General features: G+C 41.2%; 2 protein-coding genes across 2 annotated transcripts in view; both read right to left on the reverse strand.

The window, feature by feature from the left end:
* Positions 1 to 9,730, reverse strand: part of dusp8a (dual specificity phosphatase 8a) — a 43,679-nt gene extending 33,949 nt beyond the window's left edge. The window contains exons 1-2 of the mRNA XM_062421310.1: positions 9,439 to 9,730; positions 2,501 to 2,909 (exon numbers count right to left, since the gene is read on the reverse strand). Coding sequence (XP_062277294.1) covers positions 2,501 to 2,737 — 237 coding nt within the window. The 5' untranslated portion in view covers positions 2,738 to 2,909; positions 9,439 to 9,730. The remainder of the gene's footprint in view (positions 1 to 2,500; positions 2,910 to 9,438) is intronic.
* Positions 9,731 to 13,865: 4,135 nt separating this feature from the next.
* ptpn5 (protein tyrosine phosphatase non-receptor type 5) lies at positions 13,866 to 21,091 on the reverse strand. The gene is made up of 12 exons (XM_062420952.1): positions 20,822 to 21,091; positions 20,019 to 20,141; positions 19,770 to 19,862; positions 19,173 to 19,429; positions 18,809 to 19,001; positions 18,235 to 18,319; positions 17,790 to 17,869; positions 17,515 to 17,652; positions 17,264 to 17,374; positions 15,547 to 15,707; positions 15,118 to 15,231; positions 13,866 to 13,959 (listed from the first exon to the last, which is right to left on the reverse strand). The coding sequence occupies exons 1-12, from the start codon at positions 21,089 to 21,091 to the stop codon at positions 13,866 to 13,868; spliced, it is 1,719 nt and encodes a 572-aa protein (XP_062276936.1).
* Positions 21,092 to 25,702: the final 4,611 nt, after the last annotated feature.

Raw genomic sequence — 25,702 nt, forward strand, 5'->3', positions numbered from 1 at the left:
AAAATTATCGCCCAAAATAAAACCATTATCAGAGCAAAATTGGATCCCTTGGTAAGGATGAGTCACACGTTTGAAAACGCAGGATCTCCCATGTGGTGTTCAGGTGTAGCTCTGTCTTTTCTATCCAGGTCCATGTAACTCAGCTAAAACAAGAGGTGTTATACAAGATCTTTGTCCAGTTAATAGTGGTACATTTTGGGTGAGAAGAAAGGCATGCAGGTTTGACTGCCAGAGGCCCTTGTAATAAAGCTTAATTAAAACTAATTGGTATAACAGAGAGTCAGTGAGAAACAGCAGGCACATGGGGACTCTCAGCCAATGTACCAATTATACACGCGTTATTAGCTGAACTTAAAGTCATTTGACTTGAGAAACTAACAATAATCCACAGTTGTCCACCATTTTACCATCTGACCATGTGGAAAGTGTCAGTCACCTACAAGCATTAACTTTAAACAACAGGAGCAGCAAAGCAATAATCTAAAGCAGTAATCTGTAATTATTTGCCATTTGGTGGGAAGGGCGTGTTTTTGGTGATTAAAGTTCTTATGTACCAAATGGAAATTCAGAGTCAGTTTGTCATCTACAACTTCAGCACTGATAGAGTATTATACTGTAAAATGGGAGCACACTCATAAGTAGGTCTGACAGAATGAGATGCGGGACAAGTTAGACACTTCGACCTGTTTATGGTAATCAGGAAGTAAAACAACAATAACAAAAGCTATGGCATTTTATAAACTGCCATTCAAACCTGATGTGTCACACCTATAAAAGAAATGTCAATCACATGACTTGTGTCATCAGCCTCTGTGAATCATTGTTGTATTGTGTTGGGTGTAACATGTTGAAGGTTAAATCAAAAGCTAAAAGTAACTTCTGGAGAATCATTGTAACCAGAAAGAGGAATTTAATTTGCCTTTGTCGTTGTTGTGGTTTTAAAGTGGATTCCTCACATCTGGGTGATGTGATGTTGTCTGGTTGTGTAATATCGTTGGGCGATGTACGCACCACACAAAATACATGTGCACAAAACGCACCCTACGCATAAAACGCAAAACTTCACCCCCTCTCTGCTTAGGTTTCCCCTCTCAGAGTTCCTTCAGTTTCACACAGCGACTAAAAATACAGGAGTTGGCGTGCCACGGGTGGACAGGCCATGGAAAAAAGGCTGTCATATTCAGAGGAGAAGTCATGGAAAACGGGAGGCTCCAATTTCAGGGCCACTGATAAGCAACAAACCTACAGTACGCACGCCTGTCCGCCAAATATAGAACCCACTGATGTGGTGCAGGCTTGGACTAGCAGAGAGAAGCCCTATCCAGAACCACACTGGTTCTCAGTTCAGGCTGCTGGGAATGGTCTGAGAAACCAAGGGAGTTGTCATGAAGTGTGTGTTTGCTCAGGGGCACTTCAGCAGGTGAGTGCTTGCAGACATGGGAACTTCAAGCTGAATCTTTTGGTTCAAGGAAAGTCTTTTGTCTTACTATCCACACTTGATGCATCTACTGTACAGCTGAATAAGAAAGAACACATAATGTACTCAATTTACCCATTTACACAAAAAGTCCTCAACAGGATATTTGTGACAACAGTCCCTGCTGTGTTCATGTTTTGCGTTCCCGTGCTGCTTCTGCTGCTTCTGCTGAAACAAGCAAGATTACGCCGACTTGTCCCAACACACTGTACTGTACAGGCACTAATTTAATTCCCCACTCTCATTTGCAAGATGAATCACTGGGGTTTCATTTGTATGCAAGAAGAAAATCTTGCATATCCCAAAAATCTACTCTGCACTCATGCATTTTTAATGTCATATAATTTAAATAACAAAGTTTTAACTGGGTTTTTCTTTGTCTGTGCGTGAGGGAATTTACTAAACACACAAAATGCTACATTAAATAATGACATCAAAATCTTAAAATAAGTGTTTAGATCTGAAATCCAGTCTCAGGGTCCCGCTGAATCCAGCTGAAGCAGACATTTTGGGAAATATGCTCAAGTTAGATGAGAAAACTGATACCACTCTCATTTCTGTCCTGTAAATATGACACTACTGCTAGCAGCTGGTTAGCTTAGCTTAGCATTAAAAGTGGTGACAGGGGGAAACAGTAAGCTTTGCTCTGTCAAAAGCTACAGTAAAAAAAAAAAAAGTGTAAAAAATACATGTTGTGATCTTTCGGTGTGCTATGTGCCAGAAGAGGTGACTATTGGCTAGAGGTAGCTTCATATTAAACATTCAAACATATTTCCCAAAATGTAAATCTGTGCGTTTAGTAAAATCACATTAATAGATCAACATTACATTACACCCTGTCCACAGCAAGGTCAGAGTGCAAAGCCAGCTCTGATCCTGGCAGTGTCCAGTGCCTTTTCCTTATCAGCAAGATGGAAGCTTGCCCCACAAACATTTTGAATCCATTCCTCCAATTAGAAGAAAGGCATTGCAGCTTTTAGCAAAAAAGTCTCGACTGCCCGGTCTGCTGAGCTTTTGACTCACCTTCACCTTGCCATTGGGCTGTAGCAGCTCAGTGACAGACACCTTGTCCTGCTGCAGTCGCCTCTTCACCAGCTTGGAGCAGCAAACGTTGACCGCACCTTGCACGTGTGACGCATTATACTCAGAAAACGTCCTGCTGTCAATCACCAGCAAGCGGCCTGTTCCTCTCTGGATGAGGCTCGCCAGGCGCTTGATGTCCATGGCGCTCCGTTTAATCGGCCCTTTCTCCCCTGCCATGATGTAGGAGGGGCGGAGTAGTCACTCTGGGTCACAGACGACAGGCAGTAAGGGATGGGGGTGTAGAGGAAGAGGGGCAAATGAGAGAGGGAAAGGAAGAGGAAGAGATGGGGAGGAGGATGTCAGTGGAGGAGAGCTACCACTGTAGCAGGCGCTGCGAGATCCATGATGCCTGAAGAGAGAGGAGATAGAGAAAGAAAAAAAAGTAGAGGAAAAAAATGTAACACTTGAAATACAATCACATTGCAGAAAGCACAGGCATTGGTACAGCATGGCATTCAGTGGTTTATTTCTACGCTATTATTGGCCAGCAGTGACATTCAGATCTCGCACTGTCAGTTTTGAGATGCTGATGACCAGACAGCTGATGATCAGACATCAAGAGCATGATCAGTTCGTGTCCTGAGCTTCAGTCCAATCATGCCACAAATTAAATCATTCAGACCTGTCTGCTACAATGACAAATTAATTTTGTTTATATTGCCAAACCACAGTCACATGAATGTTGTATTTTTGTGCACTTGTATTATCTTTTATTAGAAGACTTTGGGCACCTTTCATACTAAAATAGCCACAATGCTAAACACAAGTATTAAAGTTATTTAAAGACTTGCTGCCTGAATCATCCGCTGGGATTTATCAGTCCTTACTTCTGAAGGAAAATCACACATCCAAACACAAAGCCAGAAGACTTAAGTTAGACACGCACAACAATAAAATGAGGGTGTGTGCGCGTGTCTCTACATGTGTGTGTGAGGGTTGGTTGTTGTTGATCGAGGGTCTCTTGTGAGGTAGCTCATGAAACAGGAAACTGAGGGCGTGAGATAAATTAAGCCGGGGGAATTCTGAGAGCAGGTCTGGACACAAGCGAACGGCCTGCATGACATCCTGTGTATGTGTGTGTGTATATGTGTATGTGTGTGTGTGTGTGTGTGTGTTACAGAGAATTGTTCATAAACTTGATGAACTGCCTTCTCCTATAACTACTAATCACTCGGATCTTATCCCTGCTCACGTTCACCATGACACTTATACATTTAGTATGCCACACACACACACACACACACACACACACACACACACACACACACACACACACACACACACACACACACACACACACACACACACACACACACACACACACACACACACACACACACACACACACACACACACACACACACACAATCATTAATCAGGGTAGAAAGATCAATGACTGCATGTGTGTGAGCGAGTGAGTGTGTGTTAGCCAGGCTACACATGACCATCACAGAGAAGGTTGGCAGCCACTTCCTTGGTCAACCAGGTGTCATGCGACAAGTGAGAAGGTCAGAATGTGAATGCCGTCGTGTTGTTTTATTCATCTACAGGCACGAGGTGTCATTAAAAATTAATGGGCCTCCTCTCATTTACCCCAAAGCCTAAATGGAAGTTTAAACCTCAGCTAAAAAGGGAGAGTACAAGAGATAGAAGTGTACAAACAGATAGTGGAGAGATAAAGGAAAAACATCTTTGTAGTCGAGGCATAATTTAACAGCAGAAACAAACTATAAAAGGAGGTCTATCACACTTTCTCTAGCACCACACACGTCAACTTCATGAAACAAAAATTTCAAAGAGGGCAAAGGGCAAGAGCACTATCATGTTATGATAATGAGGTTTTATGTAGGCTATGAGAAGATGAAAAAACTGAAGAGTTGTCTACATGAAGCAGGAAAACAAAAACACTTTGCAAAGCAGAACAGCGTTGAGGAGGTAGGAGAGAAAAAAGAGACAGTGACAGAGGAGAGACAAATAAAAACTGTGTCTTCTGATCAGTAGTGTCTTGGGAAGACGTCCAGGCAGCACTGTTCTGCAACTTTTCACCTCTGTTCTGACACCACCTCCATGCAGGGAGGGAGAGGAGAGAGAAGGATGTTATTGAGAAAGGATTTCTCCAGCCTAGCAACTCAGCCAGCTCAAAGGTACTGGAGGGGACGACTGTGAAGATGGAGCACGGAGGACAGAGATGAAGAGAACGAACTAAGAAAGAGTGGGCAGCATGCAACAGATTAAGAGAGAAATGGAGCAACAGAGCGAGGAAGAGTCCTCTAACATTTTTATAAATTAACTTGCAGAACACTCATCCTCAAACTTAAGACATAGACAATATCAGCATGAGCATGAGATGTGGCCATGCATCTCCTTGGAAATTCCTTTAAAGATCCACAAAAAAATATTTTTCTACCAGGCATGTGTCTGCTATAGGCCGAGCCTTAACATAGATGCACACATGCTGTTGCTGCCTGGCAACCTGCCTGATGCAAGCGCACAGGAACATGGAAGAAAATCTAGATAGACAGTAGCAACTGCTGGCACTGTAAACACACAAACTACTGCTGCTGTATTGGAAAGTAGCTACAGTGTGGGCATGGGTGTGCACAAGACACAACCAACCAAGACAAAACACTAATCTTGGTTGTACAAAATATTCAAAAATAGACAGTCAGTAAATGAAGGCTGAAGGTGGTGCACATGCACACAGTACAAATATAATCTAGTCTACCTTAAAAAAACAACATAGGCAAACAAATCTAATCCAATAGATCTAATTTAAGCTGCCTGTCTGTGTTACATTGTGTGCAATTTTGTGACCTGCAGTGACAGAGCATGTGAGCCTACTTTTCCCCCCATGATGTACACTCACACAACCCTTCTGCAGAAACCCTGCTGCAATGTCAGTGCTCCCCTGTCACAAACAGTCCATGCCACATTACGACCTGCCCCATCACCTGTTATACCATACCTTATATGGCGTAGAGCCCTTTTGCCAAGCCGCTAACAACACAGCTTCCAGGGGTGTGAATCCTTCCCTCTTTTTTACTGTTTCCCTGCTGCTGAGCCAAACATCTGACGCTGCAAATGTCTAATGGTGAATGCTCTCCCGCTCGCCCAGCCTCTCTCACTTTTTCTCTCTGATTCCCTCCTTCCTCCTCTATCACTCTCTTTCTTACTCTTGTGCAGTGAACGGGGATGGGGAGGGGCAGGGAGGAGTGTACAGGTTTACATGCGTGGTTGTGAGAAGGGGAGACTGGCGCTCTGCATCTTTCTACGCCGCTAGACGATCATCCTGCGGCACCCTCGCTCACAGTGGACCCTGTTTGTTTGGATGAGAAAAGGGATGATGAAAGGAGATAATAGCAGAGTAAAGGAAACAAAGAGAGAGGCAGAGACAGGAACATAGCAGAATACTGAAAAGGAGTGAGATAAGATGACGGGTGATGTAGAGAAAGAGCTCAAACCTCAGCATGCTTACTCAGCATAACAACCACAACCCGGCCCCTCATGCAAGACCGTCTTTCTTCCTCCATCTTGCATCCAGGCAGGAACAATAAGCAGCAAAAACAAACAAGCTCCTCAAACTAAAATAGGCAGCAGCCAGGAGCTTGCTGTGAGGCTCCGGCTGAACAGAGGAAAACAAGCAGAGAGGAGAGAAAGCAGAGAGACAGAGACAGAGAGACAGAGAGAGCGTGTACAGGCCCGGAGCAGATTCTGTTGTTGCCATAGAAACAGCCCGGTTGGGGTGATCAGGGGCACGGGGAGGGTGATGTTGATGGGATGCTACTGCTGCTGATGCTGGATCAGGATACAAAAGGGGATGCAGCTAAAACTGATGGTGCTACATACATGTGTAAAAAAGGCTGTGGTGACTTCAACATGCTCCAGTTTGCTGTGAAGCGCCCTAAAAGTTAATAATCTGAAATATTTCTGAGATTTGTTTTATCTGATTTGTTCTCCCCTAATGTCACCCGTTCTACTGTAGTTTAAGATGACATGTTTGCCAAGTTTTTCTGCACTTGCCCAGAGCTAACTCCTGTATCAACCTTCCATATATCAAACAAGTGCATATGGTCCAAAGATCTGTGGCTGTGCACCTCTTTAAAGTTGAAAAAATGCAGGTACACCTTGACTACTGGCAGAAGGCAGAAGAACAAGATCAACTGGTCAATTTCCGTGTTTTCTTTTTAAGCTCATTGGGGAATTTGAATATCTGAATTTTTCTACAGTGCCGCCAAAGTCCTTTCAGCAGTGGGTCATTATCAAAAGCATGAGAACCATGAACCACCAGGCACAGCTCACCGAGGACAATCCTACATTTCATTCAGAGCCTACAGTATATCAAACCACAGAAAGTATGAAGCAAACATAACAATGTCCACAATCTGATCATTTTTCTTGTTGTCTTATATATTTGATTAAAATATTAATCATAAACTATTCAATATGTGAATTCAATATTAAAATAATTGTTAGTTACAGGTCCTGATGTGTAACATGACTGCAACTTTGTTTTCCAAGTAGAGAGGAATGAGGAAATCCCAGAGCTACGAACATTTCCCCCTTGATTGTCAAATAGAATAAAGTCATAGAAATCATATACAGACCCAACATGTCACTCGTTTTACAGCTGATAACAAGAGACTGAATATGTGCCAATAAAACTAAGATGGGGAAGTAACTTTATCTTCATAAAACAGATAATCCATGAGGAGATATTCATAGGCCCCTCATACAAAAACACAAGCTATGGGCCAGCTCCATAACGCCATATCAGACATCAGGCAGGGAGGCAAACACAAAGAGAGCAACTGGAGGGCAACCAGCGCTGATGTAATACCATCCAGGTTATTCATTAACTCACTGCATAACGTCACCTGTGGCCAGAGCCTTGAGTAAGGCTGACATAAAGCTGGCTCTTAGTTTCATACAATCAGAGACATAAGTTGTTTGTTTGAAACACAAACAATTACATCATCAGAGCGTCTCGAGCCCTTTACTCAGGAACCCAACCTTTGCTTCTGTGTGTATACACACCGTCTCTAGGGAATGTTTGTGTCGATTGCACTTCAAAAATTGACCAAAGCGTAACACCCTACAACCAGTGAGACCAAGTTTGGGCTGTTGGAGGATTACAGAATGGCAAATAAATACTGCGCAAGTTACAAACAAGAGTTTGAGATCATGTTTGAGTAGTCTGCCAAGCTTTGAAAAAAGTGCTGGATATTAGATAGCTTGTCTGATAAAGACTGTTTCTAACCTCTTTCCTGGAAGGTTTCATTACAGTACATTAGCTGATTTGAAGAATTATTCATTATTTTCTAAATAAGAGTAAATAACCAGGAGTGTAGGGCTACAACTATGCGATTTTCTTCTTGACAAATTGATGAATCTCTGGGTCTATACAATGTCAGTAAATAGTGAAGACATATGTCACAGTTTCCTAAAGTACAAGCCACCATCTTATATTTAATTTACTATCACATCAGAAAAATAAATCCTAAGAAGTGAGAAGACAGAGCACATGGATCTTTGCATTTCCACCTGAAAAAACTATTCTAATGATTAACTGATTGTCAAAACAGTTGCAGATTTTCTGTCAACTGACTTACCTTTGGATAGTTGCTGCTCTACTTCAGTGTTGTGATTTCCTAAACTAAAATTAAACCATGATCCTGATGTCTACTACTGTTATCTTATACTGTTACATCTCAAGTTAAGGTCACTGCTTCTACAGCTGCAATAACCTGATAAGAAATCCCATTCTGGTGTTTGTCACACTGAAACTCATTTTAAATGTGTCACATATTTATATATGTCTAAAACCATTTGGTTGACTGCAATACTTTTGTGCAGCTGTGTGTAAATAATATATGTCTCCATAACATGTAAGCCTAAAGACAAGGAATGGCATACAAACCAGTGCAACAGGAGTGGTGCTGTTACAGTGATCATGTAATTTTGAAAAATTGATTCCTGGTTGGTCCTGGCTGAGCAGATACATCTTATACTGTAAACATAATCAGGTATAAAGTCTTCTGGTGTCCTCTAATCAATACTCTCCCAGTTCTGCTGCTGCAAATTGTGGGCTCATATAACAAACCGGGGACTACCCCGGGCATCATATCATAACAATAACCACGGCGTGGATACTGGTGCCAATAAAAACGAGTAAGATATCATACTGGATTGTCATTGTGCATTAAAAACATAAATGAGCGAAAATTTCTCTCAAACTTTGCATATGTTATTTAGACCAATACAGAGATGCGGTGCACAAAGACATATATGGGACACTGGCCTGTTTGATAACGTTAATAACAATGATGGAGGGTGAACGCTCGAAGTGCACTATAATAAACCGACCTAGATTAGAAATAAGAATAGCACACAATGCGGACATAGTGCATTGCCTCTACAAACTGTGCAGAATTAGCATCTAGTAAGGCAGCTACACATTTATTAAAAGGTTGACTGCGCTGTTGTCTGAATGGGAAACCTGGCTGCCTGTGTTGTTATGACGCGTGGATATGTCCGCATGCAAAAAACCGACCAGTCGCACAAGCTCGGTGATGATTAAACAGCAGAAGCGTGGAAATGTAACAGAAAATAAAGAAAAACACACGGAGTCTACCTACCTTGCGTTTAAAACATCAGATGTTTGTCGGAAATAAGATAATCGCTAATAACTTCAGCGTGGTTTAATTCCCATCATAAGAGGCGCGCATATTGGAGGGGGCGCGCACCGACAGAATCTGCAGCAGTGGAGGGAGGGAGAGGGGGGGCTAACGTGTGCTAGCTCTGTGGATAGCAACGCACTTAATAACAGCAAGTCTCGTTTCGATTAACACACACAAACACACAGACACACACACACTCACCTCGGGTCCACGCGGCTCCTGTGTCCTGTGTAGTTGGTTAACTGACCGCCATGTGTGAAGGGGACAGCGGCGGGGTCGTCATGGGGCTGGCCGGTGTTTACCTGGCGATGTCGCTGGGGACGGTGCAGCTGACAGCGGGTGACAGCGCCGGGAACAAGCGAGACATGAGAGCGCGGTGGAGCGGCTCCTTCAGTCGTTAAACTGACCGGGATAGGTGGTCGGTTTATGAAAGGATAGATTAGCGTTTTCTCTGCTAGGTTAGTGTGTGTATGTGTGTAAGTGTATGAGAGAGTGTGTGTGTGTGTGTGTGTGTGTTGGGGAGGGGGGGCAGTTAGTTACAGAAGGTGCACTTTAGCACTTTCATGAACTAAAGCGATGAGGTCATGGTTCAGTTGGGAGAGGAGGGGGTGGGGGGGGGGGGAAATATGAGGTTGACGTCACTTCCAGCCAATCAGCGCAGGCGGCTCAGGGGCTGGGTGACGTCAGGGTCTGGTCCGCGGATTAAAGGGACAGTCCGGCTTTTTTTTTTTTTTAATTTAAAGCTGAAGCTGCTCACGAAGAGTGCGGAGTGCAGACACTGAGCTGCCATAATACAGGAAGCAGTGACAGTGACGCAGAGATCAACACAAGGACAAAATAAACACGGAAAAAAATGAGACCGAAACATTTTACTGTCATTAGTAAGTAAAATGTTGCTCTGAACTTTCAAATGGCTGTATTAAGTTTAAGTGCATTCACATATGCAATGTGGCAACCACCACCAGAAAAATCTGGTTTGCACACAAATATTGTAAAAAAAACCTTGATGATGCCTATATAAAATATATAGTCTAATAAAAGTCACTTTTCAGAGACCTCAGCTTTAGAAATACAAATCTCCTATTTTAAATAAGTATTCATTTTATATTTTATTTATTTTTATACTTACTTATATAAGTATTTATTTTTATATTAATTACATGCAAGTACAGATATTGCCTTTTATCATTATTATTATTTTTTAACCCCATATTCTCTCTATCAAGCAACCTCACACAACATTTTATTTGTATTTGCTTCTAAAGCATGTTCCAGTTTGCTTCATGGCTCTAAATAGTGATCTACACTACACTGTCCTTCTCTGTAGAAATTGCAGATTTTTCTGTTTGGTAAAAAAGATAAATTATCATATGAGTTTTTAATAGTTCATCATTTTTTTCAAAATCATGTATTCGATTTTGTTACATTTAATCTAATTTGATGAATAATGTCTTTTGTTTTTTTAAAATTATTTATTATTTTCAAAAATACAAACGTGTCAGAATGTAGTTAGTGTACATTCATCCCTCATCTTTCATAGAAGTACTTCAACCAAGCCATAAAAATAACAAGGACATAAAACAATGAATTATGAAAAAGATTTGATGATAATTACTATCAGCACTTGAGGCACAAGTAGTTTTGTCTCTCTTTGGCAGAGGGCTTCTACACTTCCAGATGGTCACCACCAAAATATCTCCAGAATTAAACGTAGCATTATATAAACTTTAGTAACAAAACACAATTCGTGCGATTCTACATTTCAGCTGTAAAGGAAAATAAGAGGTGCAAAGGGATGCCAATATTCTGATAAAATATTAGTGAATGGTTGCCTGTTTTACAAAGACTATGAATTTACCAGCTGAGGTCAATATGTAGATAACTGATACAATTTATTAATATTTGAGAACGAAATATAACAAATATAAAATAAATTTTTATGTTAGTAGACATAAACACAGTCTGGTATTATATTTTTTTTACCCACTGGGGAAAAACAATAGTAATAAGTGAATGTTTCAATTCAGTTTCATGAATTATCTGTTGTTTGATTGGAAGCCTTTGTTCTGTTGCTGTGCCATCTAAATGTGAGTGAGCAGATGAATGGAGGGTGATAGAGCTTCTGGCAATAGTACGTACAATAACAATGTGTATACTGACACCTAGTGGCACAGACATGTACCTGCACTCTGTGGTGGAAGAAGAGTTTTTCGCATAACCTGAAACCAACGCATCTTTAATATAATTGACTGCAGTTTTAAATTTGTACATTTCTGTGGTTCGTTTAAAGTACTTCTCACACAAATTTGTCATCTTTCATATATGAGAGGAAGATACTGTGCAGCAAGAAGCAGCAAGACAGGTTAATGAAAATCTACCTTTATTTGGATGCAAAAACCCACAACTTAAAGCGATACTGTAGCAGAGGAGAGGAATACTGGTTGCTGGTTGGTTGTATGCCTGACTGTTTGGCTATTTCGTCATCCCCATTTTGATCATCAGAATAGGACCAGGTAAGCACTGAAAACAAGCAAAGTAAAAGCTTTTCAGTCAAGTTCACGGGACATTATCAGAGGATTATGTCAATAAAATGACAGATTGTAGCTTTTCTTATCAATCCCAGCCCCGTTTTCCTGTAACAGATCATTTTGGCAGTTTAATTTGCTAGTTGATTTGATGTTCATAAATTGGTCCAAGCCCACACAGTTAGGTCCATCCTCTGATAATGTTCACGGCTCCTGATCTCATGGAGTATTCAAGATAAAAGTTGTTTGAGTTTGATTTTTATTACATAGAAAACTGTCTTTACTGTTTTAGCTGCCTTACATATACAGTAGCAATTATTTTTCGTGTTGTCAGCTGAGAGTGGCTATAGAGTCACAGGTGGAATAGAGTGGGGACTGCGTAAAAACTCAGTCTGAGGTAAAATTCTCCAAGAAAACGATAAAAACATACACATAAAGCAAAGCATATTAAAGCAAAGCCTAAAGGCATAAAGTAATAATACTGAAGACTGAACATAATTTATTTTTTTCTGTACTGTAAGGTAACTTAGGTAGTTGTCACATTTTTTTCTGTCAAATCTTGCAATATACTGTACAGTAAACCGATGGTTTGATCCACAGTATGAGCTACATTCCATCATGGTGTAAACGGAAATATACACAAGGCATCTACTCGAAAGGATTGTATCAAAATGTTCTAAAAATATCTCTGGTTGGTTTCACAAAAGCAAACTGTATCAAAAGCATTGGCCGAGAGCAAGCAATATAATAGGCTTAAACCCTTTTACACAACAAAAAGCAGGACAACCAATCACGTCGCTTTGATTGTGGACCTATGGGAGTCCCATACAGCACATGCAATCCATTAAACTCAACACAATCAAAACACAATACAGAAAAAAAGAACTTTTACAGCTGAACATCAGAGAGACAACCTTAGTTGGTCTATTGTGCTTCATACAGATTAGGCCTGGCCTGTCTATACAACAATCATGGGCTTCTTACTTCACAGATGTGTTCAAGCTACTATTGAAAGCAGAGGCATCACAGAGCAAGTGTCTCTGTGGGCAAAGAGCTTCAGGATAGGAATGGGACGTTGACAGAAGTGGCTGTATGTGATCATCCTTCAACAATTTAAGGTACAGTTATTTATTTCCCCTGCACTATACCCCCCTGTGTGTGTCTGTTGGAAATATCGGGGCACATACATATCAGATTCTCCAGAGATCTTCATTGATATTTCTGACGGTCCAATTCTATTTCTGGCCTCAGTCGCCTCTGTCTTGCTGGCTCTGTGACACCTCTGAGTGTACGTCTATTTGGCCTTAATGCAGGAGTTGTTTACTGTAAACATCATGGGCCATGAGAACTGCACAGGCAGCATGGTAAAACTGTAATACTGTAGATTGCACAGAAATCCTAATTAGTTAATTAATAACCTAATTGTTATACATTCCTATGTTCCATAACATTGCACATGCCTTTAATGAACACTTAGCACCATGCAACCTGAAGATGAGGTGGCTCCTGAATGCATCAAAAGTTGAAACAGGCCTTCTGTTATGTTGGGTTTTCTTTTCTTTTTTTTACATTAAAAGTGAGAGTAAAAGAGAAAAAAAGCTAGTTGTTAGTTAACTTTTATATCTATATAGTGTAAAATATTAGGCTGGCATTTGATCATTTCTGTTGATTGCAGTTCCTCCTTAAACTTAATCTTTATGGTTATGTTAGCACTCAGTGAGTCCTTGATGACTTAGACTCGTGTACAGTAATGCGATAAAAACCTCAGCAGTGCAAATGAAATGATGTCAGGAGTGCGGATTTGGATTATTTCAGGCTTGACTGTTGCGACTCTCCAGGACTGTGTGGATCAACGATTTTTAGGGGCTGTCTCAAATCCCACCTTCCTAGGTTTGTTCTGCTCAAAGACGTAGAATAAGCACAGGTTTCATGTCAACCGTTCAGTCCTGTCTGAGAGAGCCTGTCTTGGGTGAAGAGATTAACATGGGTTGACCTTGTTAAAGGGTGAGATTGAAATTATGCTAGGTACAGTGGTGCATACCACCAGAGGAGGTACAGTGTACAGTGGTGTGTCTCAGTCTGGGTGTGGCTGTAGTGCTCACTCTACTCCTCAGCAGTGTGAGACAGCTGCTTCTCATACAGGCTGAGGACATGATGTACGAACTGGTACTGCTCACCCGTCTGGATCATCCCACCCCTAGAAAGACAGACACAATTAATTTAGAAAAGATAATTATCTGCATTTTTTATCTAGCCACATGTAACGACAAGATTTACGTTGAAAAATGTCCCAGCATTTTGGTACACAAGGTGAATCCACAGCCATGTGACAGTACAGTACTGTACAGCACAGCAATACTTAGAGCTAAATGCTAACATCAGCATGTTAACATGCTCACAATGACAATGCTAACATGCTGACATTAGCATTTATAACTTTACCATCATAGTGTAGTGCATTAGCACACTAATATTTGCTAGTTAGCACTAAACACAAAGCTGAGGCTTCTGGGAACGTTTGCAAATATTTGGTTCAAAGTATTACATTATTTAATTGTGGTGCTACATAAAAAGTCAGGGGATTAACAAATAGTTTACAATTCTCCTGTTTGATATGAGAATGTGTGTACCACATTTCATGCCAATCCATCTAATAGTTTAACGTCATACATACATCAACATTTTGTGCCAGTCCACCTTACTGTTGTTGTTGTTGTTTCAGTCTGGACCAAAATGATGGACCAGCCCACTGACAACCAGACTGACATTGCTGTCCTTTGAGCCATGCTGGTAGAATGAATTTACATGTAATCTTTTACAACTGTAAAACTGCATCATATTTAAATGGCTCTGGGAAAGGATAAAATGTCCATCACCTTTTCTTCAACATTTTTGACTTGTGAAACTCAGGTGCAGTTAGTAAAACTGATTATGGCTGCGTTCCATTCAGATGAGCCAAGCTCTTATGCATGCTGGCCAACTGGGATGGCACACTTGAATGGAAACAAGACATAAGTAGTGTTATTATTTACACCTGTGCTTTTCTTTCTAAGACAAAATGTCTTCTGTAAGCGGGGTGTTTTGTAACACACAAAACATTTGTGGTCAAAATTGTCCTCATCAATACTGAAAATTAACATACAATTAAATTGTATTGCACATTTATTTATTTTTGGTATGAAAGTGTGGAATAATGGACTTAGACTTTTGGAAGACAGTGTGATGACTTTAAGTACCATAACACACTGTTTGATTGGTGGGCGTACATTTCACAAAATATTAATTTAGGGATAAACTCTGCAGTTTCTTAAGTAGTACTAAAGATAGACATGAGCATGGGCTAAGAATATCTCACCTGTCCAGACGGAGCTGGCAGGTGGTTCTCAGGATGTCAACCACACCCTCAGTCCTCAGCTGCTTGCACAGGATGGAAGTGGCAATGAAGCAGCCAGTTCGACCAATTCCAGCACTGCCAGCAAAAAGTTGAAGGGTGGAGGAAGAGAAAATGAATGGATCAGTATATTGATTAGCAGTAATCTCACTAACTAACTAAATGCCAAATCCTCCCTGGGGAAATCAGACAGTGGAGGATAGGTAAAAGGGAAATGCTCTGCTCATGGAAAGTGTGCTAAGTGGCTCTATTGGACTGTGTTGGTACAATAGTAAAAACAGTAGTTGAAGGTATTATTCTACTATGAGAAGTAGGCAATTTTCTATGTTTGTTTATGGATGTATTCCATCACCTATTATTACAGGCCCTTTTATATTCTCCTTAAAGTTGTACCTGCAATGCACAATTATGGGGCCACTGGAAGGTGGAGCTTCCTCTCTGGCTCTTTCGACTTCCTGTACGAGTTCCAGAAGAGGTGGAGCTTTGTCTGGAGTCTTTTGATCAGGCCACGAGGTGTACCAGTACTGCTGCAGACTTCGCTCCTCATCCCCACACTGGTTCACACAGACACATCAACACACACAGACAGGTACACAGGCATGAAATACGGATGTGATCATATTTACATGCTCACATTTGCACACATGATGAGGATTTTTGATCAGCCTGTTGCTCTGCATTTGTATCTAAATTGTGTTACCTTGGTGTTTGTTGCTATGACAACAATGAACGCAGAGCGAGATGGCAAATAAAAGAGAGGGTTATAAAAAAAAAAGAGCTAACATTGTCTGTTCACCCTTGCCTATACTGTAGCCTTCATAATGAAATCCATCAGTTTCATCTATTCCCTGAGTGTTTCTGTCAGTCTGGCAACAGTTATTAATCAACAACTCAAAGTACTGAATTTGAATAAACAACAAGCTTTTAACTCAGAGTACAGTTGTATAATGATCCCCTGGTGCTTAGTAATCAGATGCAGGCTGCATTTACTGAATTATCATGTTTGGCCTGCTAAGTGCCAATGCCACCATGATCCCAAATTAAATATAAAGCACCTATCATGAACACATGAATGGAATGGAGAAATATGGCCACATCAGCGCATCACGTAAACCTTAACCCAACACAAATATCTGTTGTCAGTCTGTGAAACAGTCAGATGAAAACATTCACTCTGTCAAAATGCAAACTTGGGTAGTCTATAGTTGGTAAATTGAGAACATAAGATCACAATATAAAGTGATGGTAGACCAGTCTACACTACAGGATGTTTGTATTACATGGTTTAGCATTAATCTTGAAATCAGACCAATCATCTAAAAAAATATTTTAAGTCAAACTCAGCCAGTTGTATTAATGGTTTGGTTCACTGAAATGCAAATAAAAAATAAAAAAAATTAAACAGTAACTTGTCTTTCCAAAATCGGTGTCTTTGTTGCTTTGGGCAATGCACAAAACACACTCAGTTTGAATTGGTACTATATCATCAGTAGAGAGAACTTCAGAAGAAGACATTGTTTCTTCAAAAAAAGTTGGTTTATTGTTGATTTAAAGCTACCCTTACCTTTGTTACATTTTTACACATTCTTTTGTTTAGGTTAAAATGCTATTAATAAGGTAATGGCACTCTAAAATGTGAGAGAGATCCACCCGGCATAGAAACTAATCATTATTCCATTTTCATAATATTCTGTGAAAACTCTGACCAATCATATCATTCAGTCCGAATGATATGATTGGCCGAGAGATCTGCATGGTTTCCCTTTCCGCATTACGTAATCGCGCGCACCCCCAGCCGGAAGAGAGTCTGTTGTGGATCCACAGCATTATAATACATCCATGATCCACGGAGATAGCTGTAAACAGACAGTAGCGACTGACAATGCCACGGCTTCCACCTCCAGCCGCTCCCACGGGAAAAAAGAAAACTATATAGTGCGCGAGGGGGAGGGAGTGCGGGGGTGGAACATAGGAGGGAGGAAGGGTTGTTGCTGTTCAAGTTTTTTCAAAGTGCTGTGTGAAATGCAAGAAAGGTAAGAGTAGCTTTAAGTCATATTGTGCTGTATTTTTCTTTATTGTGTGACATAAGAACAGTATTTCTGTGTCCTACCTTCAATTTGAAGACCCTCAGACTGTAGTCATCCTCCTGGGTTACTGTGACAACGGTGATCTCAATGCCCTCGTGGGTCACAGTGTCCTCAGGCCAGTACTCTGCACATTTCTGCGAGACACAGTGGACACACACACACATTAAATTACCCAATCAAATATCTTTCCATTTAGCCATTAATCATCTATCATCATCATCATCATCATCATCATCATCATCATCATCATCATCAAACATTTCTACACGCTGACCTCGTTCTTCTCCTCTAGGTTGGTGATCATTACTATGATAGGACTTCTCTCCTGCCACACCATCCTCCAGAAGTCTCCAACTGTGTTCACGGTGGGACCCTGGGTGGCAATGTATGCACGCTCCTCACCCCCATATCCCTGTACATACACACACATAAGCACTGTCTTGTCTGTTTTCAATTCTTGTTTTCAGTAGTTGTGAGCAGCAGACACTGAGAATATGAGGTCACATCCACAGAGAGCAAATAATATTAGATAAACACATTTGTACTTACTTTTAGATAATTAGCATTGATGTAGGTACTGAGGAAATCATCTTCATCCTGTGACTTCAAGATCACTCTGCTGTGTGTGTCTGAAGGTACACAGTGTGAGATTAACATGAAAGAGAGAGAGAGAGAAAAGTTGTAACTCTAGACAATGAATGCTGGAGAAGGTGGAAAATTATATGTATTAAACCTTACAGTTCTGTTTTATCACAGTGTTGGTTCATTGTCTTTTTGTGTGCTGTGTCAGTAGCTATGAGTATCAATATTCTGGTGTACAGAGACAACTTTTTCCAAACACATCTGAGCTAAATAGTTGTTGAGTATATGAAATTATTAAATAGTAAATATTATTATAAGCAGTATATGAAATAATTAAATAGCTGAAAGACATTTTACAACTTCATAATCTCATTTTTTGTGACTGTCAAACTCATGTTGCAGCTGTACTCACTGGGTAAGATGGTTTTGTAGCGGTTCTTTCTCACCAGCCCTGGATAGTTGTACTCCTTAGGGTCCACAAAGTTCATGGGAGTTTCCTGCCAATGGACACAGAACAATAGATGCTGTAAATGCAACAACAATCAACTAATGCAGAAGTGGAGAGAGAGAGAGAGAGTACACGCTGTGCCCTCAACAACGCAACAAAACAGTAAGAAAATAAACATCCAAGTATTTCATACTGAAATGATCTTCCAGTACATGCTAACTGCACGTGATTGAAAGGCTATGGACTACTTGCGTATGATCTTGAACACACATCTTTTTGCCCAGCAGACACTGCAATCCTCTGTGGGTTTTCATACGCAAATATGCCAGTATCTCTCCTGCATTCGCCCACTAACAGACAGCGGAAAAGCTTACGGGTGTGTGCAGGGCTCCACTGGGTGTTTGTGTGTGTGTGGGTGTGTGCATTTTTGTCTGTGTTTATGTGTATGTCAGTGCTCGTCTTTTCCGGTAAGTCTCTGTTCATCTGTATCTGTTAATCTAAAGAGTGTAGGTGGGTGAGCTGTTGTTGCTGTGCTCACATAAAACTCAGCCTGCAGGCTCTGGTCATCCATGGCCCGTGTGTGTAGCATGGCAGGGGTCAGCATGTGTGTTCCCTGTCTGAGATACTCCTGGGCTGACTGGTCTCTTGGGGAGAGCTGGGCTCCGTAGCCGTAGGGCTCTGTGCAGCCTGGTGTACACATGTCCAAGGTCAGCGAAACGTTGGAGCCCCTCCTGTGTGATACATATGGAATCAGACAAACGCATACATACATATATGTATACCCATCTGCAATGTGCAAATGTAAATGGCATGAAAACAACATGAAAACAACATATGTCTGTTTGCAGATACATATTCAAATATAAATGCAAACAAATACAGATTAATACTCTCAGTCTAACCTTTCCTGAAGCCCCACTGGTGTGACAGAGAGAGTGGCGGCGTCTCCCTCCATCTTGGTGTCGGTGCCCATCTCAAAGACTGGGGTCTGGGGCACGGGGTCCAGGTCCAACAGGTCCTCTTGGGCGTCTGTCCACTCTGACAGGGTAAAGGAGGGCTGGCGGCTCACAGATTGACGCCGATCACCAATGTCCCTTGATACTGTCCCTGATGACCACAAGCCAGTGCTGTAACGCCACTTACACACCATGTGGATGACCTGAGGAGAGATGAATGGAAGAAAGGAGGGAGTGAATGCCATTTTTTCCCTCTTCAGCCATGCGTCCATTTATCAGTCAATAAACAAATCAATCAGCTGAGTAACTAGCCAATCTGAAAATGAATGATCCAATCAGCCTAATTGCTTTCAAAGACAGGTGGAGGTTCCATACAGAAACAAAGTTACAAGTTCAATAATTTGGATTTATGTTGAACTATCACTTTCCTTTATGATAAATTACAATAAGCAGATATCCACCATAATGTCACATTCATTTAGCAATGACAGAACATTTGATTTTTAGCATAAAAAGGAGTTAAGGGTTTGTTGAATGTTTTACCATGATAACACAGATGGCCACACCGATGCCTGCAGTGCCATGGACAATCCAATTGTGCTGTTTGTTCACCACCTCCCTCATCAGCACCATGGACTGTCCAGTATAAAGACAGACAGAGAGAGGAAGAGGCAATTAGACACAGCCAAGACTGGATACATCACATCTTCAAGTTTTTTTTTTTTTTTTAATTCAGTCTCCATTCAAAACCAACTGAAACACCACTGGGCGAGATCCAGGACTGACACTTACATCCATTCCAAAAATTGGGTGGCAGGGTAAGACAAAGCTCAGGTAGAAGTCAATGACCTGCAGGGCTTTATAGATGGAAGAGAGTGGTCCGTTTCCCTCCACCACAAAAAACACCCAGTACCCCTGAGACGAGAGAGAGAAGGCAGATTGTCAATGTGCTGTGCTCCAGTCATTCATGCACTGATAATCAGGCAGCACTGTGGCTGCTATTGGGTGAAAAGCGAAGGGAGAAGAAAAGAAGATTGCCTATTATACAGGCATAAAAAATATGTAAATTGACCACATGCATTTACAAGGCTCTTTTTTAATTATTCTTTTTTACATATGGTAATGTTGCACCTGTCCTTTTTTTTCTTGAATGAATCAAACATTAAGTCAACAGAGGGTCTGATGGGAAGAGGAGATGAATACTAAAGAGGTGTCCAATTTAACCATAAAATTGTGTTTTTCCAGGCGGAGTAAAGTACACTTTGGACTAAAGCACTTTAGAGAATATGACAATGTAATTGATGCATATGAAAAGATAATCTTTGTGAAAAAATAAGGGTCAAGAGAATACTGTGTGCTCTCATGTTTGGGTGCCATTTACATTGGTAATGTTGCAATTACACTACTGTGGATTTTTCTTTCTGGTCTTCATTATATGCTTAGCTGAAAAGCAAAACTTTTGCAGTGAGATCATCTCAAACTAACTCTGATTTAGGGCACACATGAAAGTATATAATATAATATAAATATACAGACATGTAAAGATTTTGTCCAGATTTTATATCATTATATCATTTTATTATCCATTCACTTACCGTGACTTGGGATACAACAAAGAGTGCAGCCCAGCAGTGGAACTCAATCACCAGCGCATACACCTTGTGCAGAAACACCTCCTCCCCTTGTGGGTTTTGGCCCACTGTGGGTCCATCTTTACGTTCTGGCAGCCCATCTTTTTTAGGGGCTCCGTCACTTATTTTGTCAGTCTTTGTGGGCTCATCCAGCCAGACAGGATCTTCATCAGGCCTCAGGAAGATGGAGTCCTCGGTGTGGGAACGGGTGGAGCTGCTCAGCCGGCGGGTCATTATCCCCCTGTTGAAATGAGGCTCCTGTGTGTTAAAGGTATTTGACACACTAATCCTCTGTGATCACACGGCTTACACAGCTGGTTTCTTAGATATTGTGTGTTTTCTTTGTACACTGTCTGAATATGTAACAAAATGAGGGGTAGTGTGTGAACTCCAGGACAACAATTGTCATCATTGTCATTATTAAATGAAATGAATAGTTAGTGTTGTATCTTCAACCCTTAATAAGCATTTGTTCTCCGCTGATATAACCTTTTAGCTTTTCTTTCATGGTTTGTGAGACTTTTGACAGGTTTTGAGTTTTAAGAAACATGTGAATGACAATTAAAATGCAGACGTACTTCAGACTTCACAAAAAAAACACAATTCTGTTTATGTGGCCATTAAAATGTTTTGGTAATCACATTTTCATGTTTTTTCTTTTTTTGGTCTTTGCTGCTTTTCTAATTCACGTGCAAAGCAGCAGAGACCTCAACAGAACTACATATGGATTTCGAGTTCAATGACGCACTCTCTGTGTTTGTCAGGTTGCGAGTGTGTGTGTCTGATTGTGTGTTTTTAAATGACAGGGGGTTGCATTTATTCCACAGGCCTATTCAGATGTATAGCTAAGCGGCTTGGAGTGGCTCTCATCTCCGGATCCTCTTGTCTCCCTCAGATTGGACTCTATTGTGTGAGTGTGTGTGTGTTTGTGAGAGAGAGAGAGGCTCTATTGTGGAGAGATGAGTCAGGGGTAACGTGTTTACAGCCTGGTCCGTCGCCTTGGCAACAGAGTGGCTCTCATCCCTCTCATCCGTCCTGAGCATTATCATCTACTGACACACGCACGCACACACACACACGCACACACGCACGCACACACACACACACACACACACACACACACACACACACACACACACACACACACACACACACACACACACACACACACACACACACACACACACACACACACACACACACACACACACACACACAGCCTCTCTGTATCAGTCACCAGTGTATTCAAAGCCCTTTTCCGCCCTGCTCTTTTGTCCTTCAACCATTAATAAAGGTGTTTTGTACATTTGGCTGATTACCGCCACGTGCTTTGTGTGGATGTGTGAATGCGGGGGCCTGTGGAAGTGGTGGTGTACTGTTTGTGCACATAACACTTTTGTCTGACTGTGTTGCTGAGGTCTAAATTTGTCACGCTTTAGTTTGGAGCAAGTTTTCATCAATGACTACCAACCAGCAATGCACATGAAATTTGCTTCCTGGATTTTCAAAAAAAAGCAAAAAGCAACTATAATGTTAACAACCAGTCAGTCACATGACCCACCTATGATAGATGGCAGGGAACTGGGGAGGGAGTCAGATCACATGATCAAGTAAAATCCTGTATCCTGTGGCAACCAGCCGTTGTCAGCCATTGTGCGGCAGAGTCAGATCTGAAGGACAGAAGATAACAACCAAACATCTCATGTCTATATTCAAAATAAAAAATACAGCAGTAACAGTTACAGGTAATTAAAACACAATATAAATCATGCCCCAAAATATACCGTAGAGACACTTTATGACTCAAATTCAACTGGTCACACTGAGATAGAGTTAGTAATCCATTTTCATCTAAAAATGGATCAGAGTAGCATCCTTGTCAGCTCCCAGCTGTGCTTTCAAGAGCGGAGGATGGTGATGTAAGGCGACACAGTAAACTGTCAATATTTCTTCCCCTCTCTTTCTTTTCATGCCTCTCTTCTACTCTCTCCCTCCCTAAGAGGCAGGGATGATTTGAGCCAGACTAACCAGACAACCTCAGAAAAACATTCAGATTGCACCAGTCGAATCAGTATGCATGAAGTCAAGCCTTCTCTGCTCTGCTCTCCTCTGCGCCCCCCCCCCCTTTCCTTCTGTGCCACTGGACCCTGTTGAACGGATAGGGTGAGTTCAGCGGAATATGAGACCACACCAGTAGGAAGAGCTATGTCTGTGTTTGTGTGTGTGTGTGTTTGTGTGTGTGTGTGTGTGTGTGTGTGTGTGTGTATGTGAATAAAAGAGAGAGAGAGTGCAGGTGTTAAACAGAGGGGAGCTGCCTTGAGTCTTTTTCTATCTCTCGGCTTGCTGCGAAGGTGGTTTTGAAGTGATGACGCCAGTTAGCCTGGCCTGTAGTCATGACAACGTGCATACATACAATGTACACACACTTATGAAGTATACACACACACACAAAAACACACATATATAGCGTTTAAGAGACACGGAGAAAGTTCACAGAGCTTCCGCTTTTAAACAATAAATGAACAGGTGAGTGGATGGAGGGATGAATGGGAGGAAAGCAGCTCTTTTTTGTGTGAAGGTTGTCTGAAGCAATGACGCAGTGAGGTTGGCGTTTTGGTAACTGTGGCAACCAACATACTGTAGCGTACCACACACATTCGCACACACACACGCACCACACACACACACACACACACACACACACACACACAAACACACAGAATGGCAGACACACTGCATGTGAAAATGAAAAATACAAACATACATCTGAAGTGGGAGAACAGTGACAATATTCATGTTTGTTTAACAATTCTGCCTCTCTTTGCTTTTGTTCTTTGAGGTCAATGTCTTTCTTTTTGAGTCACTTGCTTTGGCTGCTGAGGGTTTGCTTGCTTGGTGAATTGTTAGGTACATTTAACCAGGTCCGTAGCCAGGATTTTAGAGATACTGAAATTATGAGTCTGGGTCCGAGTCCCCCACACCTAACCACCCAGCCACTGCCAGGGATATTATCAAATGTGATTAGAGTTATAGAGTCTATATTTTAGATCAAAATATAGACTGTAACATCAAACAAGTTTCCTAAAATCCTTAAAAATTGCCAGATAAAAAAAAGAGGACATGACATGTTTCCTCAATGGCATCAATGACCCTTAACAAAAACCCCTTAACAGTCATTCTCTTTTCTTTTAAAAAACAATCACCTTATTTCACACTTTTTTTTAATGACGTAAATGAGTGAAATATTCAAATCTAAGACTCAATGTCTTTTTATATGCCTGCGCTATCACATCAAAATGAAATATTACAGACGCGTAGTGAATCATTTTACACACATTTCCCAAAACTTCTTGAAATAAAGTTATGGGGGTTTGAACAATGAATGGCTTAGTTTGTTTGTTTGATTGTCCCATCTGAAGGCCACTGCTTGTTAAGAGTTTTATCCAGAAAGTGATAAAAGAAAAACCCAAATCTGGCTGTTTTTACCTTATACACACTGTTCGTGGAGATGTAATTCAAATATCAGACAGTGATATATAATGACAAACTGCAGTAACAGACTGAATATTGGTGTGGAGGCGATAATAAAACCTAAAGGAAACTTTGACAGTCTAAGAATCACAATTATAAATCACATTACAATTTAAACTCTTCTGGCAGGAATGTACAACCAGGCCAGGTGGATTCATGGCAGAGTGAAATCTGTCAGCTGATTCAGCCTCATTCCTCACTGAAGGTGTACTGTCTTTAGGTCCTTACAAACACCACCCCCTCAGTCTTCAAATAGAGTGCGTGCATAATGTTTCCATTGATCAGCGTCCATTCAAAGCAAATGTCCACCTGCGTCTAAATGGAGCCATACATTCGGCTTCTGTCCCAGGAGAATCACAGGACCAGGAATGACTGTGTGCTGACAGTTGTGTAAAGCTCTTTCCTGCAATCAGGAACAAGGGGAATTAATGTAATCTAATTTCTTTTTTTTCTTTTAGTGACAGCTGGCTCATGTTTTAATGGATATTCCTGATGATCCCAGCTTCCCCATCTGGAAAATAATGGAGGCGCAACAGCATGTCCAAATCTGCTTTTCTACTCTATTCAAAAAATAATAATTTGAACAGTTGTTTTGCAAACCCTGATGCGTAGTTTTACCTTCTTTTTCCCCGCTTTTACAGTTCAGCAGCATTTCTTGTTTTCCGGTTGAATCAAAGTGTGTGAAGAGTGAGGTATCAACCATGTCGTTGAAGTGCTCATGTGGCAGAGACGGGTAAGAGGAAGCTGTTACTGAAAGTGATGATGGGATGGAAATGTGAGATAAAATAACGAGGGCCAAGACCTGCTTCATCAACCTTTCTCTCTCTCTCTCTCTCTCTCTCTCTCTCTCTCTCTCTCTCTCTCTCTCTCTCTCTCTCTCTCTCTCTCTCTCTCTCTCTCTCTCTCTCTCTCCCCCCCCCCCTCTCTCTCTCTCTCTCTCTCTCTCTCTGTCTCACACACACACACACACAAACACACACACACACACACACACACACACACACACACACACACACACACACACACACACACACACACACACACACACACACACACACACACACACACACATTCTTGACATTAATACAAACACAAGCTCACAATGACCTTACAATGAAGTACCCAGCAAGCCTGCACCTTCCTCCTGTATATCACATAGACAGATTATCAATCAGCTCTATTGTTTACATACACTCCTACAATCGCTCTCAGCAGCTCCAGGGGCATTTCAAAGAGAAATCTCATTAACACACATATAAACTTACAATTCAGCCTAAGCTATACTGTATGAATAATTGAAATGTGCTGCATAGC

This window comes from Scomber scombrus, chromosome 6 (assembly GCF_963691925.1).
Source record: "Scomber scombrus chromosome 6, fScoSco1.1, whole genome shotgun sequence".
NCBI classification, from domain to species: Eukaryota; Metazoa; Chordata; class Actinopteri; order Scombriformes; family Scombridae; genus Scomber; species Scomber scombrus.